Consider the following 15,469-nt stretch of genomic DNA (forward strand, 5'->3'; position numbering starts at 1 on the left):
GAGGGATCGCTGCTTTCACTGCACAGCAATCCCTCTTGCTGCTCTGGCTTCTGGGATTCAGAATATTTTTTTCTTGTTTTCCTCCCCCCAAAACTAGGTACGTCTTTTGGTCCGGTGCATCTTATAAAGCGAAAAATACGGTAATTTCCAAAAGTCCAAAGGAAAGCTACATCTTCAGTTGGCGCCTATAGGCTCACCATGCCAGGGACAAGCATAGCTCTAGATTGCCATATCTCAATTCTGTATTCTGCAGAGAGTCAAATTTCAAGGTTGTTACTGGCACCCTTGAAATCATTAGCAGTGAGGGTATGTGACTGCTTTTACAAATTGTTTTTAAATATCCTGAATGTCATATGGTTTTAATGGTATTAAATATGCTTTTTAAATTTTTTATCTGTATTGTTTTAATGTTTGTTTGGTGCCCTGGGCTGCTTCGGGAGGAAGGTCGGGATACAAATTTAAGAAATAGTAGTAGTAGTAGTCGTAGTAGTAATAATAATAATACACAGAATGTAGAGGTCAGAAGTAATGATTGTGGGTGCGATTCTGCGCACACTTTGATTTTGTACACATTTAATGTCATAGGAGTAGGATAATTTTATTCTATAATTACATAACCTTTTTTGAACTTATCCTTCTAAATTAATGCACTTCAACCTTAAGTCCCCAGGAGTTCTTGGGCTACAAACCTCATCATCCACAACCAACTTAGTCAGGAATGCTGGGAGTTGTAGACCAGCTGCAGCTGGGAATCCAAGCTTGAAGAACATTGTTGTAAGCGAGTGTGTTTCAGTAAACTGCTGGTGCTCCAAACCAAGCAAGGATTTTTTCCCCTGGGGATGGTGGTGGGAGGACTTATTTTCCATATGTCTTTCAAGGGCTTGTGCTTGTCACCCAGGGAAGAGAAATAGATGCTGGATTTGGGGCAGAGAACAAAGAGTTTTGAATCTTGCACCACAAAGGAAAAAATGTATATTGGTTCCACCATTATCACTCAGTCCGTTCTTTCTTTCTGGCAATGTTGTAAGGGCCACAGGCCAAAACACTGAGCCAATTGAGGACAGATTTCATTCAAACAAGCCCTGGCAGTTTCTAAACAGAGAGCATCTTTGTGAAACTGACATTACCCTTAAACAGTCAGTCAGACTGTTTGCTTTTTGGCTCCAATCCTGAAATAAGATTCAAATGAGATGACTCTTAGGAAACATATTGGCACTCAGCTTGTGGTAGTTTTGTAAAAGGAGGTCCACTTGGATTAGTATCATGGCTTCTGTTGCGGTCAATATGTGGAGTACCATTCATGTCAGTCAGCTTTTTATGAGAGTTGTCCTGTCACAGGAATCAAGTCTTTTCACTGTGTTAGGGCTGATATTCAAAGAATCATAGAATTGTAGAGCTAGAGGGACTCTGAGGGCCATCTAGTCCAAGGGTCAGCAACCTTTTTCAGCCGTGGGCCAGTCCACCATCCCTCAGAACATGTGGTGGGCTGGAATTTTTTTGAAAAAAAAAGTGAACAAATTCCCATGCCCCACAAATAACCCAGAGGTGCATTTTAAATAAAAGCACACATTCTACTCATGTAAAAACATCAGGCAGGCCCCACAAATAACCCACAGATGCATTTTAAATAAAAGCATATGTTCTACTCATGTAAAAACACGCTGATTCCCGGACCGTCCTTGGGCTGGATTGAGAAGGCGATTGGGCCACATCCGGGCCGTGGGCCTTAGGTTGCCTACCCCTGATTCTAGTCCAGCTTTCTTCAATGCAGGAATCTCAACTAATGCATTCATGACAGATGGAAGGATAATCTACAACCTTCCAAGAGAGACCATTCTGTTGTCGAACAGCTCTTACTTCAGAAATTTCTTCTTGATGTTTAGTCGGAATCTCCTTTATTGCAGCTTGAAGCCATTGGTTTGGGTCCTACCATTCAGAGTTCCATCTTCCATGTGACAACCCTTAAGATAGTTGAAGATGGCTATCATATCTCCTCTCAGTCTCCTCTTTATCAGGCTAAACATATACCCAACTATAACCATTCCCTGTAAGGCTTGGTTTCTAGACTCTTGATCATCTCGGTTGCCCTCCTCTGCACACGTTCCAGCTTGTCAATAGCCTCTTTAAATTGTGGTGCCCAGAACTGGAAACAGTACTCCAGGTGTGGTCTGTTCAAAGAAGAATAGAATGGTATTATTACTTCCATCATGTGGCCACTATACTTCTGTTGATTCCGGCCAGAATAGCATTAGCTTTTTTTTTGCTACGGTATCACTGTTGATTTATGTTAAGCTTGTGTTCTACTAAGACCCCTAGATCCGTTTCACGAGCACTACTGGCAATTCAGGATTCCTTCACTTTATATTTGTGCAGCTGGTTCTTCTTGCCTAAGTGTAGAACCTTTACATTTGTCCCTACTGAAAACCATATTGTGAGTTATGGCCCAGTTCTCCAATTGTGAAGGTCATATTGAATCCTAGTTGTGCCTTCTGCCACACCGGCAGTTTGATGTAATCTGCAAATTTGATGAACATACCCACAATTCCTTCATCCCTATCCTTTATAAATATGTCAAGGAACAATGGACCCAGGACAGAACCCTCTGGCACCCCACTTGTCATTTTTTTCCAGGATGACAAGGAGCTGTTCGCTAGCACTCTTTGGGTTCAGTTAGTCAGACAGCTACAAAGCCACCTAACAGTTACCTTGTCTAGTCCACATTATTAAGAATATTATTTTTTTGTTGGCTTCCATTCATTATTACTAATGAACTGATGAAACAGAAAATATTCCATACAGAAAGTGAAACTGTGAGAAATTTTGTGGGAATTTCTGGGGGGAAAAGTTCACCCTACATCACTATTTGCAGTATATCTCCTGCATAGTATTTCTGTATCCATTGAATTCCACTCAGTGGGCCATACACAGAAGTTGTTTGAATGTTGATTTGGATACATATTACATTCCATTGTCAGGACATTTTTTTTCCGGGTCTGTTTGCATCAGTATGGTAAAGTCAGAGTCCATAGATTTTAGTATACACCTTCCATGAGGGAAGTGAGCCTTCACACAACTGTCTCAAGGAGTGGTTTGAAGAGGCACTTGTCATCACTGTTAACTTGCTAGAGATGTTGCTTAGCCAACAGCTGTTTCACAAAGTCAAAGGAATAATACAACTAGACTGCATTTGAAGGAATACAGCTAGGCAGTGATTAACTTCTAAAATGTATTGTGTACGATAACCAAACTGATCAGCATTTTTTAAAAAATTCATAGGAATTAGACACAGGTGTCCAAATCATCCTATAGGCGTGTCAATAACTTGTCATAATGTATACCAACTTGATTTGCAGGATGATTGAAACAATGACTGCATTTTTATAAACTGATTTGTGTTGTAATAATGGAGAATTTTCAGATGGCACTTAGGTTAACTGAGACGTTCAAGCATGTGGCACAAGGACTCATCAAAGGTTAGATTGTTGTTATTAGGACACTTCAAAGCCAGAGGCATTTCTGAAGCTTTTAAGTTTTATGGCAGGTGCACAGCAAAAAAAGTAGCAGGTCATCTCAGGGTGGTCAAGAGAAGACAACATTGAAACTAGGTTATCTGTCAAAGAAAGGTAGGGACCCTCACTCAGAAAGAGTTTTAACAGTGATTGGAACAGTGAACATCAAGCCTCTCTCATTTCAGTTCCTCTCAGCATGGTAGCTTGCAGTCATGGATTCAACCAATGGGCACATCTGGGCAACAGAAGACTAGTCCTTCTGATGATGTGACAGACCACAGGGCTTTCTGCAGCATAATCAAGAATCCCAGTTCTCCAGACAGTTAATACTTTCTATAAAATGCTTTAGATCTCAAAGCAGGCATTTGGGTGTATAATTAAGGCGGATGTGTGTGTGTGAGAGAGAGACAAATATTAATCCACATTCCTTTTATTAGTATTTTTTAATAAAAAAAGACACACAGTGGCAACTGCCATTGTCGTGGAAATACTTAAGATAAAATAAGCAAAAGAAGGGAAGAAAAACTCAGAGAATAACGGAAACCCCCTAGACAAATAAAAACAACCTCCCCAAGATCGTATGAGTTTGTAGTTTAAATAAAGTAGAGCAATAAATCCAGCATCTTCTCATTAAACCATGCTCATCATCCCCTAATGGGAGATTACACAAAGCTATATGGAGAACAATATTTTCACAATCAAATTAAGTGACAATGATGGTTAATTTTGGCTGATTAACTATATATTCAGTGCTTGAAAAAGAACCTTTTCTTCATTTGCCTTATTATTATTTTTCCCTTGTAGGTTTCTGTTTTTGTTATGACTGTATTAGCCTGATATACATTAATTTAATATTGCCAAACAAATGTATGCTACTTCCTGGGCTAAAAACAACCCATACATACCACCCTAATGGTGCTGTTTGCATTTTATTAAAATTAAATGAAATATGCACAGGAAGCCATTCAGAATACCCTGAGACAAGTAGAGAGTTTTCTGCTAATGAATTAATGCATTAAATAACACAGTTTAAGCCATTTTACACATTACTTTGATCGTTCGCTTACATGTCATTAAGTAGTCCGAGCAATTTGATTGTCTGAAAAGGCGGGTGTTTACAAATTAAAACTGGGAACATGCTTCTAACAGGATACAAGAATATCTATTGTGCTTTATTTCTGTAGAACATGACACCACCTTAATATTAGAGGCAGATGATTAAAAGAACATTACCTGAGCCTTGAGAGTCACTGAATGAGCCATGCTAAATTGGTTGTTTTCTGTTTTGTGATTAATTGTTCTTCTAAACCATATTTTAGTGTGCTTTGTTTTTCTGTCCCCAGTCATCCCATATTATTAAAGAGAAATTCTGCATATCTCTCCTGGAGTCCAATTAAGGATTTGCATCATGACTAGATTTTTCACTTTAATTACTGTATATAAAGTAGGTTTTGACTTATTTCCATATTTATCAAACTATGCCGAAGAAGCAAAATTCATCAAATAAACAGATATCTGTGGCTATAATTGCAGCCTGCATTGAGCATGTAGGAAGGAAATATGAGGGTCCAAATTTCATTATGTAGAACATAATAAACATCTGAATAATTAAACTGTGTGTAAATCACACACTTGGCAGTGCTAAGAAGAGGAGAGACACCTTCATTTTGATCAGGGGAAAAAATATATATATTTCCAGACATACTTTCTAACAATATATGCTAACCATTATTCAATCAGCTGTGCAGAGGGAAGACCTCCCTGCTTGTTAAGAGCTCAAAAACCATAACAGATGTATTTAGAAATGCTTCCCCTTAATTGTAACATATGATGAGCTCTGCTTGTGTACACATCTTGGTAACACGTTCCCAAGGAAAACAGATGCAAACCACCAAACCTAGAAATACTACTTGCAATTAAAATTCAGATGTATCTTTGATACAACAATCAACTTACTTAAAACCAGTTCTTTTGAGTGGGAAAACCCCCATCAGCTTTTAAGGCAAATGTTCCATTCTCGCTATTTCCATGTAATGTGACCAAATTCCCATTGGCTTCCATGGGATATGCATTCTCAGAGCACAGTTTATTTTTCAGGGTATGTTACTCTACGCAAAGGCATTTGCACTGTATGTAGATATTTGCTCAGTTCCCCACTCTCAAGATTCCCTAAGCTGCCTAGCCATAGAAAATCAGTTTGCAACATACACTACATTAAAACTAGATATCTGTCTGATTATTTGTGTCACAGATTTTTTAATATAAAAAAATGTACTTACACTTTAATGCCATATATACTGACAGATGCATTGCCCATGCCTGGGTGTGTTTGTCTTGCACTTGCAACTGGTTACTCACATGAGAGTGAGTCAGCAAGCATGTGAGAGTGACTCAGCACAATCTAAAGTATTAAATACACTTGGGTTTGAAGCAAGTTTGCTCTTGGCCCCTGCCCATGGCCAGAGCCTAGTGTGTCTTGGGATGCTTAAAGGAGACTGTATGCTGCTGGAAGGACTGTATATTACTGTATGTAACCTATAAGCTGTGGAGTATACTGCATTATACTGTCAGTAAAGGGAATGAACCTACCTTGAACTGTCTGGTGTTTTTCTGTTCCACTGGCACACTCTCCTGATGTCTTGAAGGGGCACTCTACACATGCCCCAACAAAAGTGGGGAGTGTCTTAATTGGCACAGGACCCATTGGATCCTGAGATGGTTTTACTGTGTTACATGATGGCATCCGGTCCAATCCAGGCCAGCTCAAAGCAGCTGCACCAATCTTTCCGCCCCACTTCTGTCCTGGGCACCACAGGCAGTAGGGCTGTGGGTTCAACAATGGCTTTGCCACTGCATAGCCCTGCCAGTCAGTGGCCAGGATTTGAACTGGACCTTTCATTATCAACACGAGTGTCGAGCTTTATTCCACTAGTCAAGTCTCAACATAGGGGAGGTCGGGAAAGGAGGCATGCAAGGACCAAACTTCACAAGTGTATTAAGAGTGTACGTGTAGAAAACAGAAACCAGCTTTCTTCCCAGCACAATGTGCAAAATGATGGATGTCCTATGTTTTGGGAAGTTTTTAATGTCTGATGTTTTATTGTATTTTTAATATTTTGTTGGAAGCAGCATAGAGTGGCTGAAGAAACCCAGCCAGATGTGTGGGGTATTAATAATAATAAAATAATAATAATGTGGGGGTTGGGGATTTTTGGAGATACAGAAAAATATCTCATTTTGGTGATATGTCACATCGCAATAGTGCTGTTTCTCTATTTTCCCGTTATATATACAGATGTTGCATTCTAGTTCTGTCTTTACTGCTAGAATCCTACTTACTGTACCAGTAAAAAAGACACGCAAAAAAATCACCCCCCTGGTCTTGGCATTAGTTTATTTACCAGGAACAGGACTAGACCACTGGGAAAGTAGGGCCTGCTTCCCAGCCCAAATGTCACTTCCAAATATGCATGTGAGTGTTGATGAATAGCACACCGGAATTACTGCCATAACATGCCAGCTGTGGTCAGACCGGTGAGCCCTTTTCTGCAGCCAAATCTGAATTTTCATTGGTGTTGGGGCTGTAGAACTGAAGCCATGCCTGCCAAAAAACTAACTGGGTTTCATTCTGTGATTGGAGCTAAAATGCATGCTGGTGTTGGCTCAGATAAATGAACATTTATCAGGCTCAAAGTCCTGGACAAGCAGCTATTAACTGAGGCATTGCAAATGGCTGGACTAAATGCCATTCCTGTACAAACGTCTGTGAGTTTGGGGAGATCCTTTTAAGAGAGGTGATCCGCTTAACTAAGTAATATATGAGCTTCCCCCTGCAGAAGAATGTCTTCGTGTTCGGCAATAGCATTTCCCTGCAGCTTTGAAAATTATTGTCTTGATAGCCTTTTGTTTTTTCTTCTTAAGCGAAATGGTAACTCTGTGCTTTATGCATCAAATCCCCTATGGTTGAATGGTTGCTGTGTAGCGAGTTGAAGCAACTGGTGGCACACAGATAGAAACATCCAAGAAGCTAGGAAATCGGTTTTCTCTATATGGAGCACTAAAGTGGGGAGCTGGGGGGGGGGGAGAGCATTGCCTTGATTATAGTTGATGATATTTTAAAATCTAGCCAATGGACGTTTTTGAGACAGTGCAGCGTGATGAAGCTCTTTCACTTCCTTGTTATGCTTTCGTCTTTTAACTGACTGGTAATTTTTATGTGAAGGTGGGTTTAGAAGGCAGCTCTTTTAGAAAGCGGTATATCAAAGCTATCTGTGGTGTACTGGTAAATTTTGAAGTGCAGGAGCTTATCACGACAGTTTGAGAGCTACATCCAGACAGAGTACCCTTACCCAAGTCTCTTGGTGTGCTGGAATTTGGCAATGGAGAACTGAGCGCTGATCAGCCATGTAGGATTATTACAACCCTGTGCATGGTAACCTGTGAATAAGTTCCTTTTAACTCAGTGGTCCTTACTCTTGGCGGTATAAGTTCAGCGGGCAAAGTGTGTTGGAGCCTGGAAAAGACACTGAGTTGAAATGCAACCTTTAGCTATTTGGTAGAAAGGCAAACAATTCTGAAAAGTAGTGCTGGCATTTAAACCGCCTATCAAAGGACAGGAGTGTCCAACTTCTGGTTGATTTGTTTCCTCGTTCTGATTTCCTCTGTCGCAAGCAGCAACAATAACACTTGAAAGCCTTCTTATCCCCTCATTCACAAAGAGAACTGTTCACTTACACTAGGTGCTCTGGCAGATGATGCCACCCCTCACGTTCTTAAAAAAAGAAGAAGAAAGACTTAGAGCTGTTCTACCCTTCTGTTCTTGCAACTGTTTAATTTGAGCTAGCTTAGGTAATAAAGAGGCTGTCTCAGCAACTTTTAGACCAAGTTTCTATATTTCTGGAGCAAGGTGGGTGTAGCTTTCCCATGGCTGGTTCCCACATCAAACCATAACGTTTGTTTGAGGGGACCACATGGAACCTGAGAATTAAACCAGAAGTAACTGTGGCATCAGGGACGCGGGTGGCGCTGTGGGTTAAAGCCTCAGTGCCTAGGGCTTGCCGATCGAAAGGTCGGCGGTTCGAATCCCCGTGGCGGGGTGCGCTCCCGCTGTTCAGTCCCAGCGCCTGCCAACCTAGCAGTTCGAAAGCACCCCTGGGTGCAAGTAGATAAATAGGGACCGCTTACTAGCGGGAAGGTAAACGGCGTTTCCGTGTGCGGCTCTGGCTCGCCAGAGCAGCGATGTCACGCTGGCCACGTGACCCGGAAGTGTCTTCGGACAGCGCTGGCCCTTGGGCTCTTTGAGTGAGATGGGCGCACAACCCTAGAGTCTGGCAAGACTGGCCCGTACGGGCAGGGGTACCTTTACCTTTACCTTAACTGTGGCATCACTGTTAGCTCCCAGTAGAGTGTAGTTTGGGCGGGATTACTTCTCCACAACATGGATCCAGAAGCAACTCATCACATGAATTGACTGACATTTAACTGTGAAGTGGTGAAAAGGGAGTGATGAAAAACCAGTTTATTTGTCTCTCTTAAGACTGCTGTCCATGCAGAATGTCTGTTTCTGATTATGGTAACCTTGTAAAAGAAGGATGGCTACTTCTAAAAAAAATGCTGTTAATGAATATCTTTCTGAAAAATTGTTGCCATTGTCTGAAGCTATTGCTGAACGTTGCTGCTCGCTGATGCATCTTTCTATTTTGTTTAAAAAAAGGTTTGAATACGGTATAATTCTATTGCATTTTAATGTTTATATTGTTCACTGGCTTCAGAAGACTGTCAAGAAAGTCTGCCTATAAGATAAATAATAACAATGGAGGGTAGTTAAGGACAGCATGTTTTGAAATGAGGCATACAAATAACTATTTATAATAACACAAATACATTATCTATAAAGAATTTGTCCTTATACAGTGTGGGAAAGGAAGAAAGCAGTTCTAAGAGAATCAAAGCAGAAATTTGCCATTATTGATTCCCATGTTAAAAATCATTTACTTTTAATGCTGAAATGTGAAATCCCGTATAAGAATTTTCAAGTTTGGAGGCTGAAGTATAAAGTTGGTCAAAAGCATCCTCCCATGAATTTGCTGTTTTGCACTAACACGTGATGCAGATTTCAAACTTAAAATTTGAATTATGAATCAACATATTTCAAATGGATATCTTCAAATTCATGGAAGCCCCATTCTGTGGATACATGGCAACTTTTTATGAGGCCTGGGAATGAGAAATTTATATTATGAATTAAGTTATTTTCCTTCAGTAATAAGTAAAGAAGAACAGAAGTGGAACCAAAAGTTCACTTAGCCCAGTATTCTGTTCTCACATTGGCCTATAGAAAGCCTGGCATGAATGAGGACATGAACAAAGCAACAATCTCCCCATTTATCATTCTCAGCATACCACCTCTGACACTGGAGCTAGTATATAGCAAACATGTCTGGTAGCCACTGCAGGAAACTATATTAGGGGAGAGTGCTGTTGTACTCCAGTCCTGCTGGAGGGCTTCTCAAACAGGATGCTGGTCTAGATGGACCACTGGCCTCCCCCAGAAGGGTGGTTCTTATGTTCTTGTACTTGGTTGTTCTTGTATTTTTTCTTTCCAGGCTATGTTTGCAAATCACATTGGGACTTATACGCGGAAAGCAATTCACAAACTAATAAATAATAATAATAATAATAATAATAATAATAAGTGTGGTGTAGTGGTTAAGAGCAGTAGTCTCGTAATCTGGGGAACCGGGTTCGCGTCTCTGCTCCTCCACATGCAGCTGCTGGGTGACCTTGGGCCAGTCACACTTCTTTGAAGTCTCTCAGCCCCACTCACCTCACAGAGTGTTTGTTGTGGGGGAGGAAGGGAAAGGAGAATGTTAGCCGCTTTGAGACTCCTTAAAGGGAGTGAAAGGCAGGATATCAAATCCAAACTCTTCTTCTTCTTCTAATATTGCATAGACACGGAGCCACCATGAAAAAGACCCTTCCATGAATTGTGCTACTTGCTCCATTTAACTCATTTGACAGAAGCTAGTAATAGTCGATATACCACTTGTGAAAGAAAGGGCACCCTGCATGCAAGGAGGTCGCTGGAGATGAGCAAGCCAGCTCCATCCAACATCAAGTCCCATTTCTGTTGCCTTCCGACTTGTGGGTTGTGACTGTATGCTGCAGGAACCCCTTTTTGTTTCTGTGGAGGCTCCCAACACATTTTAAAGCTCTGCCTAATCGGGGTTCGGAAACTCTTGGGTAGCCCCCATGGAAACAAAAGCTTCAACATGTCAAACTGCTACCTTCTGACTCATGGCATGAGTAAAGGTGTCAGAGGGGGTGGAGCCAAAGCATTTGTACCTGGCGCCTCCATCCCTTTACCATCTGAAGAGAACCACGGTCACCTCTTGATGCTCGAATATATGCTGATTAAAATGGAATGTCCAGACCTTCTTGATTGATTGATTGAACACCAAGACACCTCTTTGTTTCGGGTGGCATATGAATGCAGAAAACGAACAGACAGACAAACAAGATTACTTTTCTCTTGACTTCTGTTTAGTCTCAAATCTTTTTCACTGAAATTTCTTCAAGTGTTTTTTAAAAACCTCTTGTATTAAAATTAGACTTGGATTTTGAGATTCTCTCTTTCTTATTTTATCCTACCTAATCACTCTCCTCCTTGTATGTTCAAATTGCAGGATGGAGATTTCTTCTTGAAGTTTTTCAAAAGGATGGATTTGAAACAGCGAGCAAACCTGGGCTTAAGCAAAGCAAGATTTATCACCCTTTTGTGAGTTCAGTTATCACTATAAATAGAAATTGTTTTAAAAGGTGTTATTTAGTAGTTTTCATTATGCAGCTGTCTATTTAAATCATTTAATTCTGACACCTAATCTAACTCCCGGTCTCCATCAGAGACAAATAAGAAACCATATGTGTAAAGCATCTGTGAAAATCTTCCATTTATTTATGAGAGCATTAAAGAAAGACTCTGATGTCAGTTACTTAACAATAATAGACGTTCCTTTACACCTATAGTGCAGAGTTATTTGGGCATATCCCTCCGTGGTATCTTATACCTACTGCTGTTTCCTTCATTATATACAGATGCACAGCAGTGGAGACAGTAATAGTCTTTCTTAATTAAATAAAGCTAAATGTTAATTAGTCAGAAAATTTGATTTATTTTGAGCACACGAAACTTTTCATTGTGTATCTCTTCTTTGCTAAAGAACAGGTTGTATAGTCATTTAGAACTTTGCATTTCCCCCTTTATTTCGGCTCTGTATTTGGAGTCTTGTGGTGGGATCTAATCGTCATAGAGAAATTATAGGTCTACAGATGTTTTCAAGATGTTACTCTGTCAGTAGCAGATTATCCCCTGTAGCAAAATCTCATTAAAGTGCAATTTACAGAGCTCTGGTGATGTTGCCATCAACCAAAATTAAAGGCATTAATTTTTCAAAGTTCACGGAAGTCCTTACATAAATGATGTAGCAGTTTGCAAGAACAATTTACAGAAGTGTTATTTGCCGAATTAACCTACATTAACAGAACAAATGTTGGAAGGGTAGAAGGAAGGGTTGGGCAGTGAAATTGCAGCTGTTTGCATTTTGTGTAAGGTGCTAGGTACCAAAAAGAAAAAAAAGGAAAAAAGAGAGAAGTGTGTTGAAATGTAACAATGATTGCATGTCGGGTGAAAGGACAGGGAGGGGAATACAAGCACCTGAACTCTTGCTTTAAAGAGTTAAGCCTATAATAGAGTGATCACCAGTCAGGGACACCCAGGGAGACCTTAAATTCCACTTTGAAACATCTGTACTCAAGATCTTTTAAAATAGTCCCATTTAGAGAATGGGTTTATGTAGCTCATGTTGCGAATATGCCTCTTCAATATGTTGCCACATGTTTATGCAGGTATTTATTGGCTTAGGTGGTCTTATACTGACAGGGAGCCTAGTGGTTACATGTAGAGTACGTCAGAAAAGGCCACGCAGTATTGATCTGCACCATAGGTTTAAAGCACATCAAACACATATTTAAAGCACATGACTTCACCCAAAGAGTTCTGGGAACCATAGTCTTCCCCTCAGAGAGCTACAGTTTCCAGTACCCTTAACAAACTGCAGTTACAAGGATTCTTTGGAGGAAGTCATGTGCTTTAAATGTGCATTGCATGTGCTTTCGCTCATGGGTAGGCAAACTAAGGCCCAGGGGCCGGATCCAGCCCAATCACCTTATAAATGCGGCCCGCAGACGTCCCGGGAATCAGTGTGTTTTTACATGAGTAGAATGTGTGCTTTTATTTAAAATGCATCTCTGGGTTATTTGTTGGTCATAGGACTTCATTCATTCCCCCCCCCCAAATATAGTCCAGCCCCCCACAAGGTCTGTGGGACAGTGGACCAGCCCCCTGCTGAAAAGGTTTGCTGACCCCTGCTTTAGATGGATGGTGTGGATCTGCCCAAGGTCTCATGGCAGGAGATAAAATAGTTTAGTATACAGTATATGTATACTCATCTAGATAGCTGTCTAAAGATTTAGATATTGGAAATATGAATATCATCTTTAGAAAATAACAAATTGATCTATGGGAGTAAGTTTTTCCCCTCCCACACTCCCATGGAAATCCATATTAGCACCTTGGCTCAAGACAGTATTTAGATACGTGTAGTCTTACAATATGCATGATGAAATATTTGCTTTCAGTAGCAAAATTCTTACAGATGTGGAAAGACCCAGGGTTTGATGCTGGGAAAATTGGCCTCTTATTTAATAGCAAACACTGTTAGTAATTGTTATACTGACTTCATATATCTTTAAAAAGTATCCATTGTGCATCCAATGTATCTGTGTATATGAGTTCTCTGCAGTGTTAAAATTTAGTCCACTTGCTGATCTGAAAGTTTTAAGATCTTTTTTAAAGTTGGTATTTCTTTGTTAAAATTGGATGTTCGCTCACATCTGAAACAGAATCCTTACTTAATTAAGTGAAGATTACTTCAGTTCTTGAAAACACTCTAGGAAGACTTTGGGATCATTAGGAAGAGTAACTCTTGTGATCACAGTGATCCTAAAATGAGACTGATGGATTTGTGGTACTGATTCAACGTTCAATTAAGCCTTTGGGAAGCATTGTATGCAATTATATGGACTACTGTGATCTCATTTGATGAGCATGGAGCTCAGTGCACCTAATGAACTTGTCTACGAAAATTCATGTGTCACTAAATTAGGTAGTCATTAAGATGACTCTTTGTCATCTTTAACTGTTATAGATACTTATGCAAGGATTCCAAAAACAAGGAGAAATTTAACAGCAGCAATTAACTGAATGTGGTGGACTCTCCTTCATTGGAGGTTTCTAAGCAGAGGTCGGATGGTCATCTGTCATGGATGCTTTAGTTGAGATTCCAGCATTGCAGGGAGTTGGACTAGAAGATCATCAAGGTCTCTTCCAACTCTACAATTCCATGAATGTATGAGTGGCCTAACTAGATAGCTGGTATAGAATAACTCTCATATCTGTAACACTCTCATGTCTGTGCAGTAACAGGACATCCTGGTCTTCCACTAGTGGTTCGGGGCATCCCTGGTTTCAGTCACTGGTTTGGTTTGGTTTTGATCACTGGAGTTATCTGAAATTTTACGTGGTTTGGCATTGGGTGGAATATATGCAGCCTTTATGTGCTTCTCAATATTTTTGTTGCTTTGCTATTTTTGCCATACTACATTTTCCCTGTGCACTTAAAGTCAGAGGGCAATTGCCATAATGCTCTTCTCCATAAAAATATGTTGTTTCAGTATTTTAGTGACATTGATTTTGTGTTTTAGGAAAATACGTGCTTAGATGAACCGAAGATTAGTATACGACTGGGGTGTGAATTATAAGGATTGGAAGCACACTTAATAGACCAAAGTCTTCCATGGATATTAGAAGTAATAAAAATGATAATAGAATGCTAATAATATACCCCTCAGCCCACTTGAACATCTATAAGTCACACTGCCCACTATGGGACTCCAAGGGGTGCATACATTCAGGACGCTGATTTTTAAAATATTTTTGGATGAACTTCTAAGTCGATAAAAGTCGACGACTTAAGCTCCCATTGATTTCAGTGGGCTGTAATCTTGATCTTGTTATCTACAAAGTCAATGCTTTCTCTGTATGGCCTTTCCTTGCTGTCAGAACAAGCTGCCTCTAGAATTTATCTTGTTTCAAAGTAGAGGTTTAATGCAGTGGTGGACCCTTGGGGAAAAAACCCTCCAGTGTCTGTCAATGACCTGATTAAGCCATTTATAGGCTTCCTTCAACTTTCAATTAAAAATCTCAGCTACCTTTATTAACAGACTCAGAGCGCTTCAGAGACTATGTTGTCAGTCCCATGAGTGGTCTCTTTCATTGAGCATTTATCTCATATCTCTGCCTGTTCATCCCTATGAACTGTCCCTACATGAGAGATGTTGGGTGCTAAAAGCCTTTTTTTATTTTTTTAAAAAAGGCTTTTAGTACATGCAATGCTCTCAAATTAGTTCAGCAGTCTGAATCACAAAATAAGTCCAACTAGGATAAAAAACAAACAAACTGCCAGAGAAAAGCAAAGAAAAATTAGAAAACGTTTGAAGTAAATTAGAAGCTTTTAATCCAACTTGTATTCTAGAGTGGGCTGAAATTGTTTTTAGGGTTTTTTATGCTTTAGGCTGCAATTTAAATTTCTATGAAGTTTGTTGCAGACTTTCTGTTAACTTCTATTGGATTGGGATTGTCCTCTGAAACTTGCAACTTTGGTTTCCTTTTCAGGGTAATTTTATTTGGGCTGCACACACACACCACCTTATTCTAGAATCCCTGGAGACTGTGCAGGTGTTTCCTACATAGTCCACACACAATCTGCATCTAATACATATCTTTTACCCTTGCAAAATTGTTGTTGTTATCATTGGCATCCTTCTGTCTCATTCCGAAAATG

General features: G+C 40.0%; 1 protein-coding gene across 3 annotated transcripts in view; it reads left to right on the forward strand.

The window, feature by feature from the left end:
• The window catches only part of LOC310678700 (uncharacterized protein), a 238,110-nt gene that overhangs the window by 51,447 nt on the left and 171,194 nt on the right, over positions 1–15,469 (forward strand). For all 3 annotated transcript variants that reach the window (XR_014511880.1, XR_014511881.1, XM_083443041.1), the window contains exon 2: positions 11,195–11,286. Coding sequence is in view for 1 of the 3 variants with exons in the window: in XM_083443041.1 (XP_083299167.1) it covers positions 11,195–11,286 (92 nt within the window). In the remaining 2 variants the exon portion in view is untranslated. The remainder of the gene's footprint in view (positions 1–11,194; positions 11,287–15,469) is intronic.

This window comes from Podarcis tiliguerta, assembly GCF_965153285.1.
Source record: "Podarcis tiliguerta genome assembly, chromosome: 5".
NCBI lineage: Eukaryota > Metazoa > Chordata > Lepidosauria > Squamata > Lacertidae > Podarcis > Podarcis tiliguerta.